Genomic DNA, 18,461 nt, shown 5'->3' on the forward strand with positions numbered 1-18,461 from the left:
GATTATGAGGAAATGTGGCTGGTTAACGTTCTTCTGAAGTAAACTTTGACCTGGGACAAACAACAATGTAAGAAATAAATGCCAAGTTAGCTAGTCACTAGAGGGTAACAGCATGCAAAAAGCACTTAATTTCAAAGCCAAGGTGCGTTTGTATGTTAATTACAATATTCAGATGACAAGGCAAGAATGTAAACAAGGGGAAACGTTGAAAAGGATAAAATTCCTAATAGCTACGGTATCTTGTACCATATTCTCCATCTAAGAGATAATACTTAACTATAAATTGCAAGATAGGGTAGTTTTTACAGGTATTTGAAATTGAACGCAAATGTCTGTTTTACGAGTATAAACACTATCCTTTATTATATATGATTATTTAAAAATTTTTCCCTCCGTAAGACTTCATAACCTGGACATGAACATGAGAAACAACACGAACTAGGAATCCTGATGCACCAAGCCCAGTGCTCCCCTGATTAATCCAAAGTTAACGAATATACATACTGCCTCTCTTGATCCCTTACTCTGAAGTACTAATTAAGACAAGGCATACTTTTCTTGTTACCAACACCAGTGATGGTCACTGCTAATTTCTAAAGAATTCATTCAGATAGTGGGTTCCCCCTGAAGTCAGGCTGGACCGGGAGCTGACAGACCAAGGTGACCAGCTGTATAGTAAGTCAGTGTATTTGCTTGAGAGTATTACAAGAAGTACACAGAGCACGCATCTGGGTTACAAAAGCCCTTTTATAAAGCCATTTTTAAACAAAACAAAAAAAAGTTTACAAAAGAAAAAAAGATACAGAAAAAGAATAACTTGCTTCATGTGTCCCAAAAAAGAGAAAAAAATAAAAGGGACAATGCCAACATGCTCAACAATAAAGGGTTCTTTTTCTTATTTTTTAATACAAAATACAAGCAAAGGATACACATACTTAAAACAGAGCTCAGGAACAGACACGCAGTCCTGGAAACCCTTCAATAAGAGAAAGCAGGAATTTGTTTTTTTCTTTGTCTATGTAGATACATACAGAGACTGGGATATGTAAAAATTAAGTATCACAAAAGACCATCACACAAGTCTACCAATGCATGTTGCATCTATAATTCACGAACATGGTCAACAAAATCATGTTCACTTCAACCCCTTTTCATTTAAATTAAAAAAAAAATTTTTTTAAATAAAGTGGTTACATTCAAACTTTAACTTCCTTAGTACCATGCTGCAGATTTCAGCACTGTTAAGGTATTGCAAGAATGCCCAACCCTCGGTGTCTGATCACATGTACCCAGCAACATTGCAGTATTAAGGGATGCCCTGGTCTCAGCCCAAGGACAGTTAAATACATTTAAGCAGGTTCTTCTCTTTTACCCTTCCTGCTCAGAACATAAAAGGTTAAGGACTACAATTAAGGAAGACTGGGAATTTTAGAGCTGGCAAAATGAAGTCTGAAAGATGAATCAAGGTGAACAATTACTGAGAACCTGGCTGCTGCTTAACCTGGCAAGTCTTAAGTCTTTCCTTCAGCCTTGAGGGAATCAGGTGTATAAGGTTTGCTGCAACATGTTCTTGGTAAACAAACTAAGTAGAGCTCTTATGTACAAATCTTGTAACAAATACTTCTGGAGGAAAAAAAGAAAAGAATTCACTAATTTCCAGAAGACAAAGGTTTAACTGCCAGACATGTAACAAACACACACTCACACACACACCCACACAATACTTCAGGGGTTTTTATACAAGTTATTTAGGGCATAAGCTGAGTACTATACCCCTACACCCCACCAAAAAAGGAACAACAAAAAATTCCCAATTTTACCCTCCCCCCATAACCTAGAAAACCCTCCCTTCACCCCTGATGTACAAAGTGTATGCACAATGGTGGCATTCCACCAGCCACAAAGCATGCTCAAACAGATGTCACCAGCTCCAGTCACTCCATTGGCATGGCAACAGGCAGGTTTACAGGATTTTTCCCAATAGTGGTTAATACACAGCACCACTGTGAATTTTGTGAATTAGGCTTTGGAAAAAAGTGTAATTTAGGGATTTGGGACTCAAAAAGACTCATTTTGTATCAAGCTTATCTCAAGAAAAAGGGAAAATGAGTTGCACATTGAAATTTGGCTATGGGTAGTTTGATGTCCCAATATTCAAATAAACTAACTCCCTTTTCAAATAAACCCAGCTCCATGCACAGAGAAAAGGACAACTCTCCAACCTCAAGAGCTATCCCGTGACAAAAAGTGAGCCATCACTCCTTCTAAGTATCTGTCTGAATGCCATAAAAACCACAGGCCAGGTTTCTTCCTTTCCAAACTCCTAAAGTGGTAGTTTCTTCTCCTCAGCATAGCTCCTGGCGATGCAGGCACAGAAAGAACTGCTCAAATCAAAACTCCCTTTCTTCATAAAAGCCACAATGGCCACATGACCTTTAATAAAGCTTTCCCTGTTGCTCCTGCCTTTCTAACACTCTCAAATCATCTCCTAGGGAAAGGGAAAAAAGCACTATTCCCTTTCCTCAACCACTACTCTAAAAGCCACATGTTATTGAATGTTCATGGATTAAAAAAAAATAAGAAAACGTTAAAAAAAAAAGTGTCAAGTTCAGTTTAGTTGATCATATCCACAAGAATGTCAAAAACTTTACTGGACTGTAACCTCAAATTCCACTCCTGATTAGTTACCTATAAGAAAATGCTATTTAACCAGTACCAAGAATAAGTATTGAACTGAGGGTTGAACCTGGAGCAAACCAGTTATTGTGAGAAAAAAGAAAAAAAGTATCAAAGCTCCAACATGGGAAATCAACTACTATTCTTCCAGATTTAAAGATTTTTCACTCACTACCTCCATAAAGGAGGACACAGCCATTAATTTTCCTACATGGACTCAATAGGGCATGGAGATATGAAAGGGAGAGATGTTAGAAAGCAGGACAAATATACCATTACTGAAATTAAAATGTATCCTTTGGGCCCACTCCATTGATTATAATCTGAGGTGGGGAAGGCTAAAAGCAGCAGCAGGCTACAAATAGATTTAATAAGATGGAAGCTACCCATTTCTGGGGGGGTGTGGTGTGTGTGTGTGTGCGTGCGTGTGTGTTGGGGAGGTCTGAAAAAAAGAATCTTAAGAACTAGAACGTAGTGTCAGTTAGCATAGCTGCCGAAATCCATGTTCCAGAGGTAAACCTAACAGAGCTAACATAGAGAATTGAGATAATACAAACAACAAGCACGTTCAAAGTGAATGTCCCACTTCCTGAGCACTGCAAAACAAGACAGTGAATGCTACTGCCATCTCACCATAGGCACACTAGAGAAAGAGGGCATTTAGTCAAGGGTGGTGCCAATGGCCAGTCACTATCAGCTTATCGTTTGTAACCTGTTCTGACATCACTATCAAGCCTGACTATTGAGCACCTGTTTCCAGTTGAGACACCACAGCTGTCCTATTGGCATGCATGATTTGAGGGGAAGACCAGAGTGTTTTAAATCATTAGCAAAAAGTGGAGAAAACAAAGGTCATTCAGAGCCTGTCTTTCTTGGGGACACAGATCCTTTGTCCAGTCTATTAGAAATATACAATACATTTTTCAATCTCATGAATTAATCTTTAAAAAAGGAATCCCAAACAAAAAGCCCAACCAAACGCACACAAATAACCTAGAAGATGTGATTACCCCTAAAGGATGTGCATATATCACAGAGATGTTAGTGCAGATTAATATATTACAGAGACTGTGTTACATAAAATACCAAGGCTAAAGTTTTAAAAGACACTTGCCCCCAATCTTCACGAAATATAATCTAAGGAAAGCACAAATGTTACTAGGAATGTAAGACTCAAAGTTATAAACCCCTAAAAATAGAAGTGCATGGTGGAAACACTGATAGGTTTTTTCAGTACGTGAACACAAACCTTCTTGTTAAAATACCTGAACAAACCCATACAGCAAATAGAATAATCTTTAACACCTCATTACAAAGTTCACAACTATAAAGTTAACCTTCATGAAAGATAATAATCCAATTGCTACTTATGTTCAAGTTTTACATTTTTGGCCGAGTACTACAATCTCCAAATTCATTCTTTAACACGCATAGTGCAACAGCGAAATGACTCTCTGCCACTGGGAGCTTTCTTAAAAAAAAAAAAAAAAAAAAAATCACAGAGTAAGGATATTCCTTACAGTCTTAAAAATGAGAGTAAAAATATTCCTTAAATAACCTTTGTTCTATGAACATCTGTAAGAACCAGGTTGTCTGAGAGAAAAATATGCTGTAACTCAATAGGTAGAAAGAAAACTGCGTACGTAAATACTGAGGAAGCAAATCTAGATAAAAAGGCAGAGGTTAAATTTCACTAATTTTTCAACTTATTAGCACACTAAGACCCCCTAAACCTTGTTCCCATTAGCTCATGGTACCAGAATGTGGAGGAGCAAACCTACAGATCTGTCTTGTGACTGCCTTCATAAGGCATGTAACAAGGCTGTTATCAACTACACACAGACCTCCTGAATGCATGGTTTCTCCAGCCCCTCAGAGCCCCTTAAACTCCTGCTTTAAGCAACATGAGCAGTGAGCAAGGGCACCAGTAAAAAGATAACTGCTAACTGAATAGTGTTGGAGCAGCATTTAACATACTCCCGTCAAGCACAGGATGTAAAGTAAGTGAAGAACAGAACCTGGAGAATTCATGTCCTAGAGCAGGGCTGGTAGACATTAGTGGTGGGGCTGTGCAGTAGTGTCCTATGTACTAGCAGGAATCCAAGAGATGACTTCATACCATGTTTCTACAAAGAAATGGGAAGACAGGGGTATGAAAAGGAAAACATTCTATCCCCAGATAAAAACAGAGCATGGTTCATGGGATCTGAATGCACATTTATGGCATACAAGAATTTCAATTCTCTGTTTTCATAAAGCAAAAATGTCAAGTCTTTGTGATTGAGTTTCACATTAACTGGTACTTTATTTGCTTAAAACCTAAACATTGTCAGTTTGAGAAGAAATCCACTGTGATATATAGATTTCCCCATTTAAATTCTAGGGTTTCTTCTTTTGATCCTTGGTAAAATTTTATCCAAGAAACAGAATAGATACATATATATATTTTAAAACATGAACCATTAGAGAATGAAATAGAAAATCAAGAAAGATTTAAGTTTTGGCGGCCCTTGCTTTTTTTTTTTTTTTTTTAAAGTTCCGTAAAGACTGTAGCAGGATAAAGGATCACTGGCTCCGAGTCTCTTAGAGATAACAAGTGATGAAATTAAAAATAAAAATAACCCACACCCTCAAACAAGGTCAGGTAACCTCAATTCCCTGTGCTGCCCCAGGATAAAAAAACATGAATACTTCTAGTAACAATTCAGAATTCATCTTTATCTCCTACCTGCCCCATCAGTGGAAGTTTAAAGTCATGATTTTTCTAGACATCCATATTTTTGTATATAGAATATAAACTTGAATTAGATGACAACTGTTTTTTTTAAAAAGTTCAGGTAGAGAAAGAAACAATCACTTTTAACTAAAACCTTCTATGTTTTTTGATTACTGTTTAACTTGCTACCATTTAGCAAAAAGCAAAATTTCCATAGTGTTCACCTCAAATCTTATTGCTTTACAACTGTGGCATACCCTCCATTAAAAATAAAAAGATGAAGCAGTCAATCCAGTGATTAATTTAACATGGCTTTCATTGGGAAAGTGGAGGAGGGAGAAGAGGGGGTCGCGACAAAGAGACCCATAGACAAAAAAGGTAAATTAAACATACACTGGTTTTCTTAAAAAAAAAAAAAAAAGAAGAAGAAGAAGAAGAAAATGTTATTTTCAACAAAAGGAAAAAAAAAAGCATTGAAAGCCCATGAGTCAAGCCATAGCCAAAACCATATTCTATCTTAAGTAGGTTTTCTTTTTTTTTCCCCTCTTTTTTTCTTTTTTCTTTTTTTTTTCTCTTTTTTTAATAAAATCTCTCCCCAAACCATCATCACTTTTAATCCTCCCCAGACTGGGCTTCATCTTCAGACCCTTCATCCCCAGATTTCTCAGGTGGAGGGCTTGCAGATGTTTTCTTTTCAGGAGGGCTTTCTGGTTCCTCGTCTTCTTCTTTGGGAGAAGGAGTCTTTTCCTTTGATGCCTTTGAAGCTGTGGGGCGACCCACTTTCCCTTTGCCTTTCACAGGGCTTGGCGTCACTGAAAGAAGAAAAATACCAATTTGGGGAAGGGAAGAAAAGCATCTTTAACAAAAATCAGCTACTAAAGAAAATAATCTGTAAGAAAAAAATCTATAAACACAACACCCTAACTTACTAAAAATGAAGGTGGGTACTGGTTTCCAAACCCTTTTAACCAACACTGTAATGTTATGTTAGCAGTAATGCTTACAATAGAGAAACAGGATGCTATAGAAACTGCACATCATCCTTAGTGGCTTGTGAAACTAAAAATTGTTTATGTTTAAAACTCAGGTGAAGAGGGGATGCAACTTAACTTGAATAGAAACTAAAGCCATCAAATAACTTTTAACAGTTCCATCATTACTAACAGTAAGACATGATGAGTAAAAGTTCTATTTGCTAGAATTAAAAAAAAGCAAATCCGGGCGTCCCTGGTGGCACAGTGGTTGAGAATCTGCCTGCTAATGCAGGGGACACGGGTTCGAGCCCTGGTCTGGGAAGATCCCACATGCCGCAGAGCAGCTGGGCCCATGAGCCACAATTACTGAGCCTGCGCATCTGGAGCCTGTGCTCCGTAACAAGAGAGGCCGCGATAGTGAGAGGCCCGCGCACCGCGATGAAGAGTGGTCCCCACTCGCCGCAACTGGAGAAAGCCCTCGCACAGAAACGAAGACCCAAAAAAAAAAAAAAAAAAAAAAGCAAATCCAGCTTTCTGATTTAATCACAAACTAGCTTCAACCAGGAGAATACCTGGTAGAAACCACAAGGGCCTAAAGAAAATGAATCTATGCTGTCAAGTGTGATTTTATTTTGCTAGCACAGAGGATGGTGTAGGGATCAGAACACAGAACTTAAATGTATTACTGTAGGTGTGTATTTTCACAATTTCAAGTCTTTACTAGCTGCTGGGATTGTGATATCAGTGGGAAAAAAGGGCAGTAATAGCTATGCTGGTGGGGTGTTTCTACCACTGTACCTGACACTAACAGGTCATTCCCAAATCTTGCCTTTCGTATGGCAGTAGTTGAAGAACAGGGCTAAGCCACCAGACTTTCAGAGGGGCTGGAGTCCTTATTAATAAATAAGTGATACTTCCAGGTATAGAAGACAGGATCCTTTTATTTTTGTTAAGTACGTGGCCAATGCCAAGCCCTAATGAAGAACTTCTGTAGAGAAGGTTTATTGGTTCTTCACATTTTTCAAAGCAGTAATTTAATCTGACTTCTGCAGAGCTCACCTGTGGCCTTTAGCCTGGGTTTGGGCATTTTCTTTTCTTTTCTCTCAGGTTTGGACTTCTTAACCATCTTTTTGTTTTTCTTTTTTGAACTGCCATAGTCACTATCATCATCGTCTTCCATTAGGAAATCCTCATCACTGCCGGAATCTTCTGAGAGGAAAGAAGAATTTCAACGTCCAACTTAATGTATACAGCCTTCCAAGTGAACAAAGGGAGAGAGTGCTAAGAATGGAGAATGGATTTGGAAGTCAAACACTCTTGGATTCTATTTGCAGCTGTACTACCAATCTGGCTGGAGCTGTCACTGGCCCCACCTGTAAAATGGTTTAGCACACACCATGAGGGTTACATGACTGACTTGTTTGAAGAGTACGTTGAAAACAGGAAAAGATAAGACTTAATCTGGATAAAAACTGAAGCCATCAAGTAACTTTTGGTAGTTCCATCACTCCTATATAGTCCTGATGAGACTAGGGAAATGAAACTGAACTGATTTGTTGTGTTTGGCCCAAGTATAAACAAATGAAGTAAGAAAACTACACACAAAGCAGATATACATGTAATTAATTAATCTGAGTAACCTGTGAAACATCTAAATTTAGTCAACACCTTTTTTTGCAAGGTGAGGTCTACACCCTTCTCCACCAAGCCAAAATACAAATCTTAATCACAACACCCACCACGTAACTGTTAGTCTAACAATTGTTCATTCAGTATTTGAGTAGAAATGATGGACATAATGATCATGAGAATCTCTGAACCTTTTAAAATATACAAAGATATCAAAACAGTCGTCTCTTTTAATAGTTAGTATCTAATTTAAGCGACTGATTTTAACATCGAGCATCCACAAAAACGTGGAAGTAATCGAGGTCACAAACTAAAACCATGAGCAAAGTAACAAGGCAGCTTTACGTACTCTCCTGGAATGGCACCTCATCCTCTTCTTCTTGTTCCTCTTCACTGCCCACGTCTTCCATGAGCATCTCCCTCTGTTTAGAGGCTGCTTTAGAGGCTGCCTGCCGTTGCTGGCGCACATTTTTATGATCTTCTTTTTCATCTTCACTGTCCTCTGCAATATCAAAGGTATAATGCAATGATCAAAGAGTTATGGGTTTGAGAGCCGACTAGAAAAGCCGATATGAGATATAACCTGCAGCTTTATTTCATTCAAAAAGGGTAAATTTTATCCCTAAAAATTTCTACAAAATATACAAAAGAGCTAAAATTCAAAGAATGAGCTTGAATAAGACTATGCATCCACTAGTACATATAAAATAACTTAGGCATGTAGTTCTAAGTAATAATAAAGCTGAATTTAGGTGTGAGCCCATGTTTCCTATAACATACTTTAAACTTGTATCATTGCTTTGCCCTGAAATTCTCAATCCCATTCAAACCTATCTACACAGTTTTTAGAAACTAAAGTTAGAAAAATATTTTTAAATAGTAGAACAGGGGAAGACTGTCTTCCAATGATATTTATTCTAAGATACAAAACATACAGAACCTAAAATAATGCCAAACTACTATCCTTTTCAATGAATGAGGTGTGGCCATTTCAGTTTAGAGGAGATTGAGGGAAATCTTTAAAACACATATTTAAATCAATTAGATCTCAATACAATTTTATTAAAAAAATTACTTTCACATACTATAGTTTATAAATTAAAAGTTCTTTTCAACACACAGTTGTGGTTGTGCATAAATCTGGTTAAACAACAGGATGCCAGCCTATTGGCTCTAGACCAAGTTATATTTTTATTAGTCTCTACCTACGGCCCTTCTCCTGGACTTTGAGGCTCCCTTATTCTGTTAAGGTTTAGCTGTTACTCTTCTGGAAACACTCGAGTCTTATAAGCTTTGCCATGGTCAGTGTTCAAGTCATCACTTTCACTACCCAAAACCTCACCTGAAGACAAATAGACACAGGGAACGGAACTGACTTTGGTAGACTCAAAACTAAACGCACCTCACAGTAGCTTAACACTAGTACAGAGTTATTCATATTGAAGTGCTCAAATGCTTACAAATTTAAGAGATTCAAATTAGGATTCACAAGGCAGATGAATAAAAGTGTATGTTACATTATCACAAGCACTATCACAGCACTAGATAGCGCAAAAGGTTAATATAATTTATTTTCAGACAATTAGCAGACTTGGAAAAAAAACGGAACACAAAATAGCTCAATGGAGTGAATCCAGTGGAATTCTGTCTACCCTCTACATATTAGCTAAATAGCAGTCTCATTTAAAGGGGGATCCAGGAAGGCAAAAGCAGGGGAATATAGACCACAACTAAAATGGTTGGGAGCAAGATGGAATAAACTCTCAATTCTTTTAAGAGTTACATTTTAAAAAATAAATACCAACGAGTAATCAGCATTTAACATTTAATTTAGTCAGTTCCTCATTAATTCTTTTAAGTTAGTATTCTTACAAAAAAACTTTCTCTGTGGCTACTGTTTCAAAGGACTACTTCCCAGCTAAAAAGAGTCAGATTGAACTAATCGTTGTTTGCTTTCCAACCTGGAGTCATCACTCCCCCTTATTCTTATTATTCTATTTAGTTTGGTATCTTTTATTTGTTCATGTAAATGGTTTTCAATTTTGACTATGCATGAGAATAATCTGTAAATACTTATACAAAACAAAGCCCCAACATCCCACCTAGACCTTACTGAATGAGAAGTCCTGGGATGGGATGGATATAAGTACGTTATAAAAACCTTCATAGCAGACTTCCCTGGTGGCGCAGTGGTTAAGAATCCACCTGCCAATGCAGGGGACATGGGTTCAAGCCCTGGTCCGGAAAAATCCCACACGCCGCGGAGCAACTAAGCCCGTGCGCCACAACTACTGAGCCCGTGTGCCACAACTACTGAGGCTTGCGCACCTACAGCCTGTGCTCCGCAACAAGAGAAGCCACCGCAATGAGAAGCCCGCACACCGCAGCGAAGAGTTGCCCCCGCTCGCCACAACTAGAGAAAGCCCGCGTGCAGCAACGAAGGCCCAATGCAGCCAAAAACAAATTCATTCATTCATTCATTAGAAAAAAACAAAAAAACCTTCATAGGGACTTCCCTGGTGGTCCAGCGGTTAAGACTCTGCGCTCCCAATGCAGGGGGCCCGGGTTTGATCCCTAGTCAGGGAACTAGATCCCGCATGCCGCAATGAAGATCCTGCACGCGGCAATGCAACTAAGACCTGGCACAGCCAAATAAATAAATAAATTTAAAAAAAAAAAAAAAACCTACAAACAAAAAAACCAAACGAAAACAAAACAAACCGCCTTCATAGGAAACTGTAATAAGCCACCAGGATTGAGAACCACTGTGAGCTCTTTGAAGATGGAAACACATAATGTTTGTAATGCAGCATTTACCACAGAGCCTGGCATTACAATAAAACCACTTATTAAAATGTCCAATAAATAAATATATAAATAGAATTACACCTATTACATTAAAAATTCTTTACTACCTGCTGAGTGAGAATCATCCTTCTTGGTCTTCACATCTTTTTCTTCTGAGTCCTCACTGTAAGCAGAAGGCGGAAAAGATTAAAAATCTTAGATCAAGATCCAAGTGAACATAAATCTCTGGTATCTGACTGAAGAAGAACGTCGAAGAAAGCCTCTTTTATACATAAAATATTCAAACAGATGCTGAGGAGTGGAACTGCTTGCATTATTTCCCTACTTCATAGGAATGCTGGTGATTAAGAACAATTTTATCTACTTTTAGAAAACACTGCTTCCTCTGAAGACCCAAAGGAAAAAAAGAAGGTATCTCAACACAGGCTAAAAACTTTTCACCTATGGATAAGACCTGGTTCACGAGAACATTTACTAAGAAAAATTTTTTGTTGTCAGAAGCAAAGTATGAATATACTGAAAATAAATTATATAATGTATCAATGGTGGTAAAGTAGGCAAGTAAATGGATAGCCTCAAATATAGATGTAGAAAACACCTTTATAATTATTAAAGGAAACGAGTTTAGCTATATAAATTACAATATGCCTAAAAAATTTATCTAAAACAAAATGAAAACAAATTAATTAATTACCTCCTAATATTAATATTTAGGAGTCCAATATTTCTATACATCAGAAACCTCAACACATAGGCCTGCCTTGTATCATGGAGAAAATAAAAGCGAGCTAAAGGTCACTGCAGAGTAAAATAAGAAGTTAAGGAGCTTCAAAGTTCAATGGAAAGTTTTATAAAATAACTTTTTAGGTCACAAAGATACACATTTTATATCTTCACAAATCTTAACTTGGAAATCTGGGTTCTAGTGTTCTGTCTTTGTCATGAATTATTTAGTTGTATGATCTTAGGCAAATCACTTGTACTCTTCAGCGCTAAAATTTTATGATTCCATGAGAAATTCTGACAAACAAAAAAAGAAAGAGTCACATAAAAGTTGATAGCTTTCTTTTCTCAAACAGCAGATCTTGTAAATCTCTTTGGTATTCCTGTAATTTAGACCACACTCAAATGACAACCTATTGAACCCAAGATTCCTAAGCAAAAAGAAAAACCAAACACATTTCTTTACTAAGTAATCTGATCCAAATATACTATAATTCTGAAACCTGTGACTGTTCTATATAAATATTTTATGCAAAGTAAGCATTTAATTCACAAGTCTATTATAATGATGAAGAACGGTATCATTTCCTCTAGTTCTTTTATTATTGAGTTTATAGAGACCGTTAATCCTTGAGCCCCATTACAGTGAAGTCAAGTAAAAGCTAAACTTTTAAGTAGAGACCAACAAAAAAATCAACATTAATATTGGTCTGAGGGAATAAATGTACAAGGCACTTAATACAAATGGCAACAAAAGCTATATTTATTTCAACCATTCCTGGACACTTAGCAGAGAGTAATAAAGCCAGATGACTGCAACAAGGAAAAATTTAGGCTAGGAATCAATTATATTGATGAGACATTACAACAGGCCACGAAGATGCTCATTCCTAGGAGAAATATAATAAAATAAATATAATGAAAGATAGTTCTAAGTTGGGCTGCTATATAAAACTGGATTAGAGAGATATATTATGAAACTATGGAAAATGTGTCTCCCTACAGTATAATTTTATCTTATTTTTCCTCAAAATTTTTCCACATTTCTGAAATTCTCCAGGAAAGAAAATATTAGATGTTAACGATTCAAGCAAACAGAAAATACTAGGTACATTTATTAATTATTATTATATTTTTACAAACTTAGCGTTCTGTGAATTCAGAATGGAAAGATTTCTGCCTAGGGATTATAGTGGTTTTAGTGCTCAAAAGTAAATAACTTAGGAGAACTAGTGAGAATTATTATTTCATTTCTTTGAACTACTCATACTTAATAGTATTATGTGGAAGTGGTATAGCCTAATGGTTAAAAAAATGGACTTTGGAGTCCAACAGACATGGTTTCAAAATCTACTGGTCTATTTGCTGGTCCTTGGATAAATCACTGACCCCTCTAAGTTAATATTACTTACCCTAATAAAGGTTTTGTGAGAATTAAATGATACTGAATATAAATTAGCATATAATAGATACTGGCACATAATAATTATAAACGGTAACTATCATCACCACCACCACCACTACCATCAAGGAGGTCTTAAAGTTATGCTACACTGAGTACGAGAGTGAATGAATGTGTATAGCTGTAAGAGCAGAGATGAAAGCTACAATACCCTGGTCTCATGAGACAATTACAGTTAAAAATACAACTCATCTGAATTCATTTATAAAACTAAGGGAAAGGAAACAGCCCAAAATGATTAAATTATTTAAACAAAGTAGAATTGACTATAGATAGTAAAACTTGGCAGGCAATGCAACTTAACATTCTATAAGCTTTAGTTATGATTCTGCCAATGATCTGTGACTGAATAGGAAAGGTCACTTATTCTTTGCCATTTCTACAATGAAAATGCCAATACTAACCTTGGGCAACAAATTATATACTTAAACAATCTTTCTACCTGTGTTCAGAGGTTTGAAGTAGCACCAAAGTCATTCTGGCATACCTGGAGCTCACCTTGGATTCCATGACCTTAAAGAGGCTAACCTCTAGACTCAGAAGCACTGTCTGAGATAAAATGAAATATGCAAAACAACATTAAGTGAATAAGCACTTTCCCAAAGTAACTGAAGATTCTACCAATTTAGAGACCAGACACTATCCTCATCTGAGTGGTGACAGTGTAAGAAGAATCAGACTTATGCCTCTTACCTATCTTCCTGTGAATTCTTTCCAGATCGCCTCTTATTTTTAGCTTCTCGGGGAGATGATCGAATTTTCTTAGCTGGAGGGCCCGAATCTCTTCCATAATCTTCATCTAAACAAAGTATTTTTCAAATTCAATGAACTATATTATGATTTTTACATGTCAAAATTACCACTCTATTTACTGATAATTCTCTCATGCTATTTAAAAGGTGAGAGGGCAGAATTTCCTAAATAATTTTCTTTCATTAAAAAAAAAATCTTTTCGGGCTTCCCTGGTGGCGCAGTGGTTGAGAATCTGCCTGCCAACGCAGGGAACACGGGTTCAAGCCCTGGTCTGGGAAGATCCCACATGCCGCGGAGCAACTAAGCCCGTGAGCCACAATTACTGAGCCTGCGCGTCTGGAGCCTGTGCTCCGCAACAAGAGAGGCCACGATAGGGAAAGGCCCGCGCACCGTGATGAAGAGTGGCCCCCACTTGCCGCAACTAGAGAAAGCCCTCGCACAGAAACGAAGACTCAACACAGCCAAAAATAAATAAATAAATAAATAAAATTAAAAAAAAAAAATCTTTTCTACTCCAGTTCCACCTTAACTCAATCATTTCCATTTTTGCATATTACTCTCTAGTCCTCATGTGTATATTTTAATATACCCACAGTCAAATATCTCTTACTTTATATTCCACCCTTTTAATTTGTTAAAGACTTACATGTTTCCACATCTTTATATTTATTTGGAAACTATTATAGTAATATGGTTATATTACAAGCATTTTAGACTGTAAAGAACCCACAATTCTACAATCCTAACACAATTACTGTTATCAATTAAATTACTTTTAAACTAAAGTATTATATATAGCACACTCTGGCACTTGAGGAAAATACCTCCAATTTAAAAAGTCCTATAAAACCTTAAAAAGTGACTCTTCCAAAACTTTACTACACCATCACATATAATCGTGAGTATCTAGAACAGTCTGAAGCTTCAGCAATTATTAAATGGTTGGATAATTATAAATTATGGAATACCATACAACCATTAACCAACATAAACTTTTAGTAACACAAGAAAGATAAGTAGGGGTGGGGTGGGAGGGGCACAGAACTCAAAATTCTATAGCAATATGTCAACTATATTTTTAAAAGGAGAAAAAGGACATAAAGGTTAAAATGGCCATCTGCTGGCTAAAGGACTTTGAATAATATTTCTGCCTCAGTTTCCTTATCTGTAAAATGGAAATAAAAATAGTATAATCCCATTTTAACAGGAATGATCTAAGGATTAAATGAGTAAGTGCAAACATTTAGTAAGCATTTAATAAATATCAGTATTACCTCTGGGAGGGTGGATTATGTTTTTATTCTTCTTTATACATTGCTGCATTTTCTAGGTTTTCCCAAGGTACATAGTATTATGTTTATAAAGTAAAAGTAGATTTTAAAAAAATAAAGGAAAAAGAATAGGGCTTCCCTGGTGGCGCAGTGGTTGAGAATCCGCCTGCCAATGCAGGGGACATGGGTTCGAGCCCTGGTCTGGGAGGATCCCACATGCCGCAGAGCGGCTGGGCCCGTGAGCCACAATTACTGAGCCTGCGCGTCTGGAGCCTGTGCTCTGCAACAAGAGAGGCCGCAATAGTGAGAGGCCTGCGCACCGCGATGAAGAGTGGCCCCCGCTTGCCACAACTAGAGAAAGCCCTCGCACAGAAACGAAGACCCAACACAGCCATAAATAAATAAAAATTAAAAAAAAAAAAAAAGAAAAACATGCCTTTAAAAAAAAAAAAAAAAAAAAAAAAGAATAGTAAACATCTGGAAAATGAGAGTAAGGACATATTCTAAAAAGACCTTTTATGGCTACAATTTAAGACACACTACTCACTCTTAGTTCACAAATCAAAGGTATTTCACAAAATACTCTCATCGTACTTTACTATGCAAAAAATTTACATACTCCCTCTTATAATGTACAAGTTTTACCGTGATTATAGCAGGAGATATATTAAACTAATAAACACTGCATCAGAATTATCACACATTTAAACTTTGGACTCCAAAACCAGATAAGAAAAAAAATTATTCAAGTGTTTATTATCAATGATTTACTAAGGAAAAGTTAAAATCCATGCAAGTTCAACGTTTGTTTTGGGTGACACAGATTGACATAATTTATATACATCAACAGTCTAAAAATAAAAAATGAAACCTATTTCAAAAGAATAATAAGAATGTACACACGCTGGGTATTCTTCCACTAGTCAGTCGAATTTACAACTTATTGAAATCACAAAACTTACCAGCATCATCAGATTCCTGAAATTGTGAATAATCAACGACCTTCCTATTTCTGTGGAAAGAAGAGACTCTAATTAAGATCACAAAAATGTAGGACTTTTCTAAGATATCAGAACCCACATTTCTACTTCACAAACAGAATTAGAACTAGCTCTCTGAAATTTATTTTTCAACAAGCCCCTACCTCAGCCAAAAAATGTCCCATTTTGTTATAGGAAAGTATAGCTTAAACCTAAAGTATTTCAAATGACAATTCTCATATTGCTCATCTGAGGCATAGCTCAAATACTATCCTTTCCTACAAAACAACCTCCCACCTCCCGCAAGTACATAAAACAGCAAAATAAGCCAAACTACCATAAATATTCATTATACAGAGATGATATCATATGCACACAAACCAAAACTGTAAATGTTACTTTATTCTTACTGCTATACACACGTGTACACCTGATAAATAAGATTACTGAGTTTTTTTCACGGCAAAGTGACCTTTAAATATAATAGTTAATTATATTTAATTAACTTACTGTCACTATGGTGACGGTAAGTTAAGCCTTACATAGGAAGGGATGGAAAAAAATTGATTCAAAAGATGCTCTTTATTAAAGAGCTTTTTTTTTTTTTGGCCATGCCGCACAGCTTGCAGGATCTTAGTTCCCTGACCAGGGATTGAACCCGGGCCATGGCAGTGAAAAACCTGGAATCCTAACCACTAGGCTACATGGAACTCCCTAAAGAGCATTTATTAAAGATACAAATTTATGTATTTACTTGACTCAGTGATTTTTTTTTTGACTCAGTGATTTTTAAGTACTTCTTACTAGGTAAGGCATCTTTAATATCTCAAACAAATTTAATTTCCATTTTCCTACTTCATATTCTAAACTTAAAAGTTTAAAATTCCTCTCAGAGAGATATAAGAGCTTCCATGTTAGTATCCAAACAGCCTGGAACTTAAAAGAGCCTCAGATGTACTGTAACTAAATGGAAACTAAACAAGTGAACCGAAAGAACTATAAGGGAAACATGCCACTAACTACACTTAAACATAAGTCGAGGACTATTCCTGGTTGTATAGATTAAGACACCATTTAAATGCAAGAACAGGAGAGTAAGAATTCAAGTGCAGGCAGAACTTCTATATAATACGCAAAAATGATAGGGTGGGGTGAATTCTGAACACATCTTTGGGGCTTAGATGTGGAGGAAGGTACAGCCACATCCTTGATTTAAGAGAGAGAGAGGAAAAAAAAAAGAAAGGCTCTTAAGGAATCTTGTATTCTGTTTTTCTTTAGTCTACCAACAATGAATTATATCTTCTGACTTTACTGCCTCAATGAGTCAAGATGCAAAACTATAAAATATGTTGTAACTATATCTTGTTATAAGAAACTGAGTTTATATATTAAAGATACCCTTCTATTAGTAAAGTTAATTTCAAAAATATTGCTATTAGTTCCACTTACATGAGTTACCTAATCAAATTCATAAAGATAGAAAGTAAAATGGTGGTTGTCAGGGGTGGGGTAGTGGAGGATGGGGAGTCAATGGTATGTACAGTTTCAGTTTTGCAAGAGGAAGAGTTCTGGAAATTGAGTGCCCAAGAATGTGAATATATTCAACGCTACTGAACTGTACATTTAAAAATGGTTAAAATGGTAAATATTTTATTTACCACAATTTTAAAAAAAGAATAAAACAAAAATATTTTTTCTTAAAAAAAACCCTATTTGGGGGGCGCTAGTAATCAAATGCTTATCATGTTCCAGGAAATAGTGATTTTTAATGACAGATGCCATGAAAAACAGTATTATGAACACAGTGCAAAGATGACCATTTTCTGCATCACTTAGGATCAAGGAAAATGTGACATGGAACTAGGGAGAAAGGATCCGGAAAAGGGAGTTTTAAATCTTTATCTCTAACAATTATGTACAGGTTCTGAAATCGCGGGCATAATAATTTTAGGTTAGCTTGTGGAATTGCAGCTAAAATACTGGTACAATTTCCGGTATCAATTTCTGGTATCAATAGATACATCCTATGAGACTATATAAAGGAGGGTAACCATATGGCAAAGGATCATATGAAGAACTATTGAATAAACTGGGATTTTTAACCTGCAAAAGGGAAAACATGTTAGCTTTGGTGATCAGATTAAGTGTGGGTTCAAGATAAAGGACTTCTTAACAGTTTACTAATGATAGTTATTTCCTTAGTCTATCACTAGAAACACTCCAAAAAGGAATTATATAGTACAAAATACAGAATCTGTTAGTAGGAATCCTGGGTTCTAGAACTTCAAACAAATCACTTACTTCTCTGGGCCTCAGTTCCTCATCTGTGGGAACTGACGACCTAAGTTGCTTGACATCTAAAAAGCTGCTCTATAAAATTAAATAAAATTATCAAAGTTTAATGAAAAAGACGACTTTTTCAATTGTAAATGGTCAACTATCCTTTTGCACACCATACATCTTAACATG

General features: G+C 36.3%; 1 protein-coding gene across 2 annotated transcripts in view; it reads right to left on the reverse strand.

The window, feature by feature from the left end:
- Positions 1 to 729: 729 nt before the first annotated feature.
- The window catches only part of NUCKS1 (nuclear casein kinase and cyclin dependent kinase substrate 1), a 30,243-nt gene continuing 12,511 nt past the window's right edge, over positions 730 to 18,461 (reverse strand). Inside the window, exons 2-7 of one of the 2 annotated variants that reach the window (XM_057546317.1) lie at positions 15,975 to 16,024; positions 13,682 to 13,787; positions 10,911 to 10,966; positions 8,345 to 8,497; positions 7,426 to 7,572; positions 730 to 6,204 (exon numbers count right to left, since the gene is read on the reverse strand). In XM_057546317.1, the coding sequence (XP_057402300.1) occupies positions 6,005 to 6,204; positions 7,426 to 7,572; positions 8,345 to 8,497; positions 10,911 to 10,966; positions 13,682 to 13,787; positions 15,975 to 16,024 (712 nt within the window). In that variant the 3' untranslated portion in view covers positions 730 to 6,004. Of the gene's footprint in view, positions 6,205 to 7,425; positions 7,576 to 8,344; positions 8,498 to 10,910; positions 10,967 to 13,681; positions 13,788 to 15,974; positions 16,025 to 18,461 lie in introns of both variants that reach the window. The other variant, XM_057546314.1, reaches the window with a different exon arrangement.

Source organism: Balaenoptera acutorostrata, chromosome 1 (genome assembly GCF_949987535.1).
Source record: "Balaenoptera acutorostrata chromosome 1, mBalAcu1.1, whole genome shotgun sequence".
NCBI classification, from domain to species: Eukaryota; Metazoa; Chordata; class Mammalia; order Artiodactyla; family Balaenopteridae; genus Balaenoptera; species Balaenoptera acutorostrata.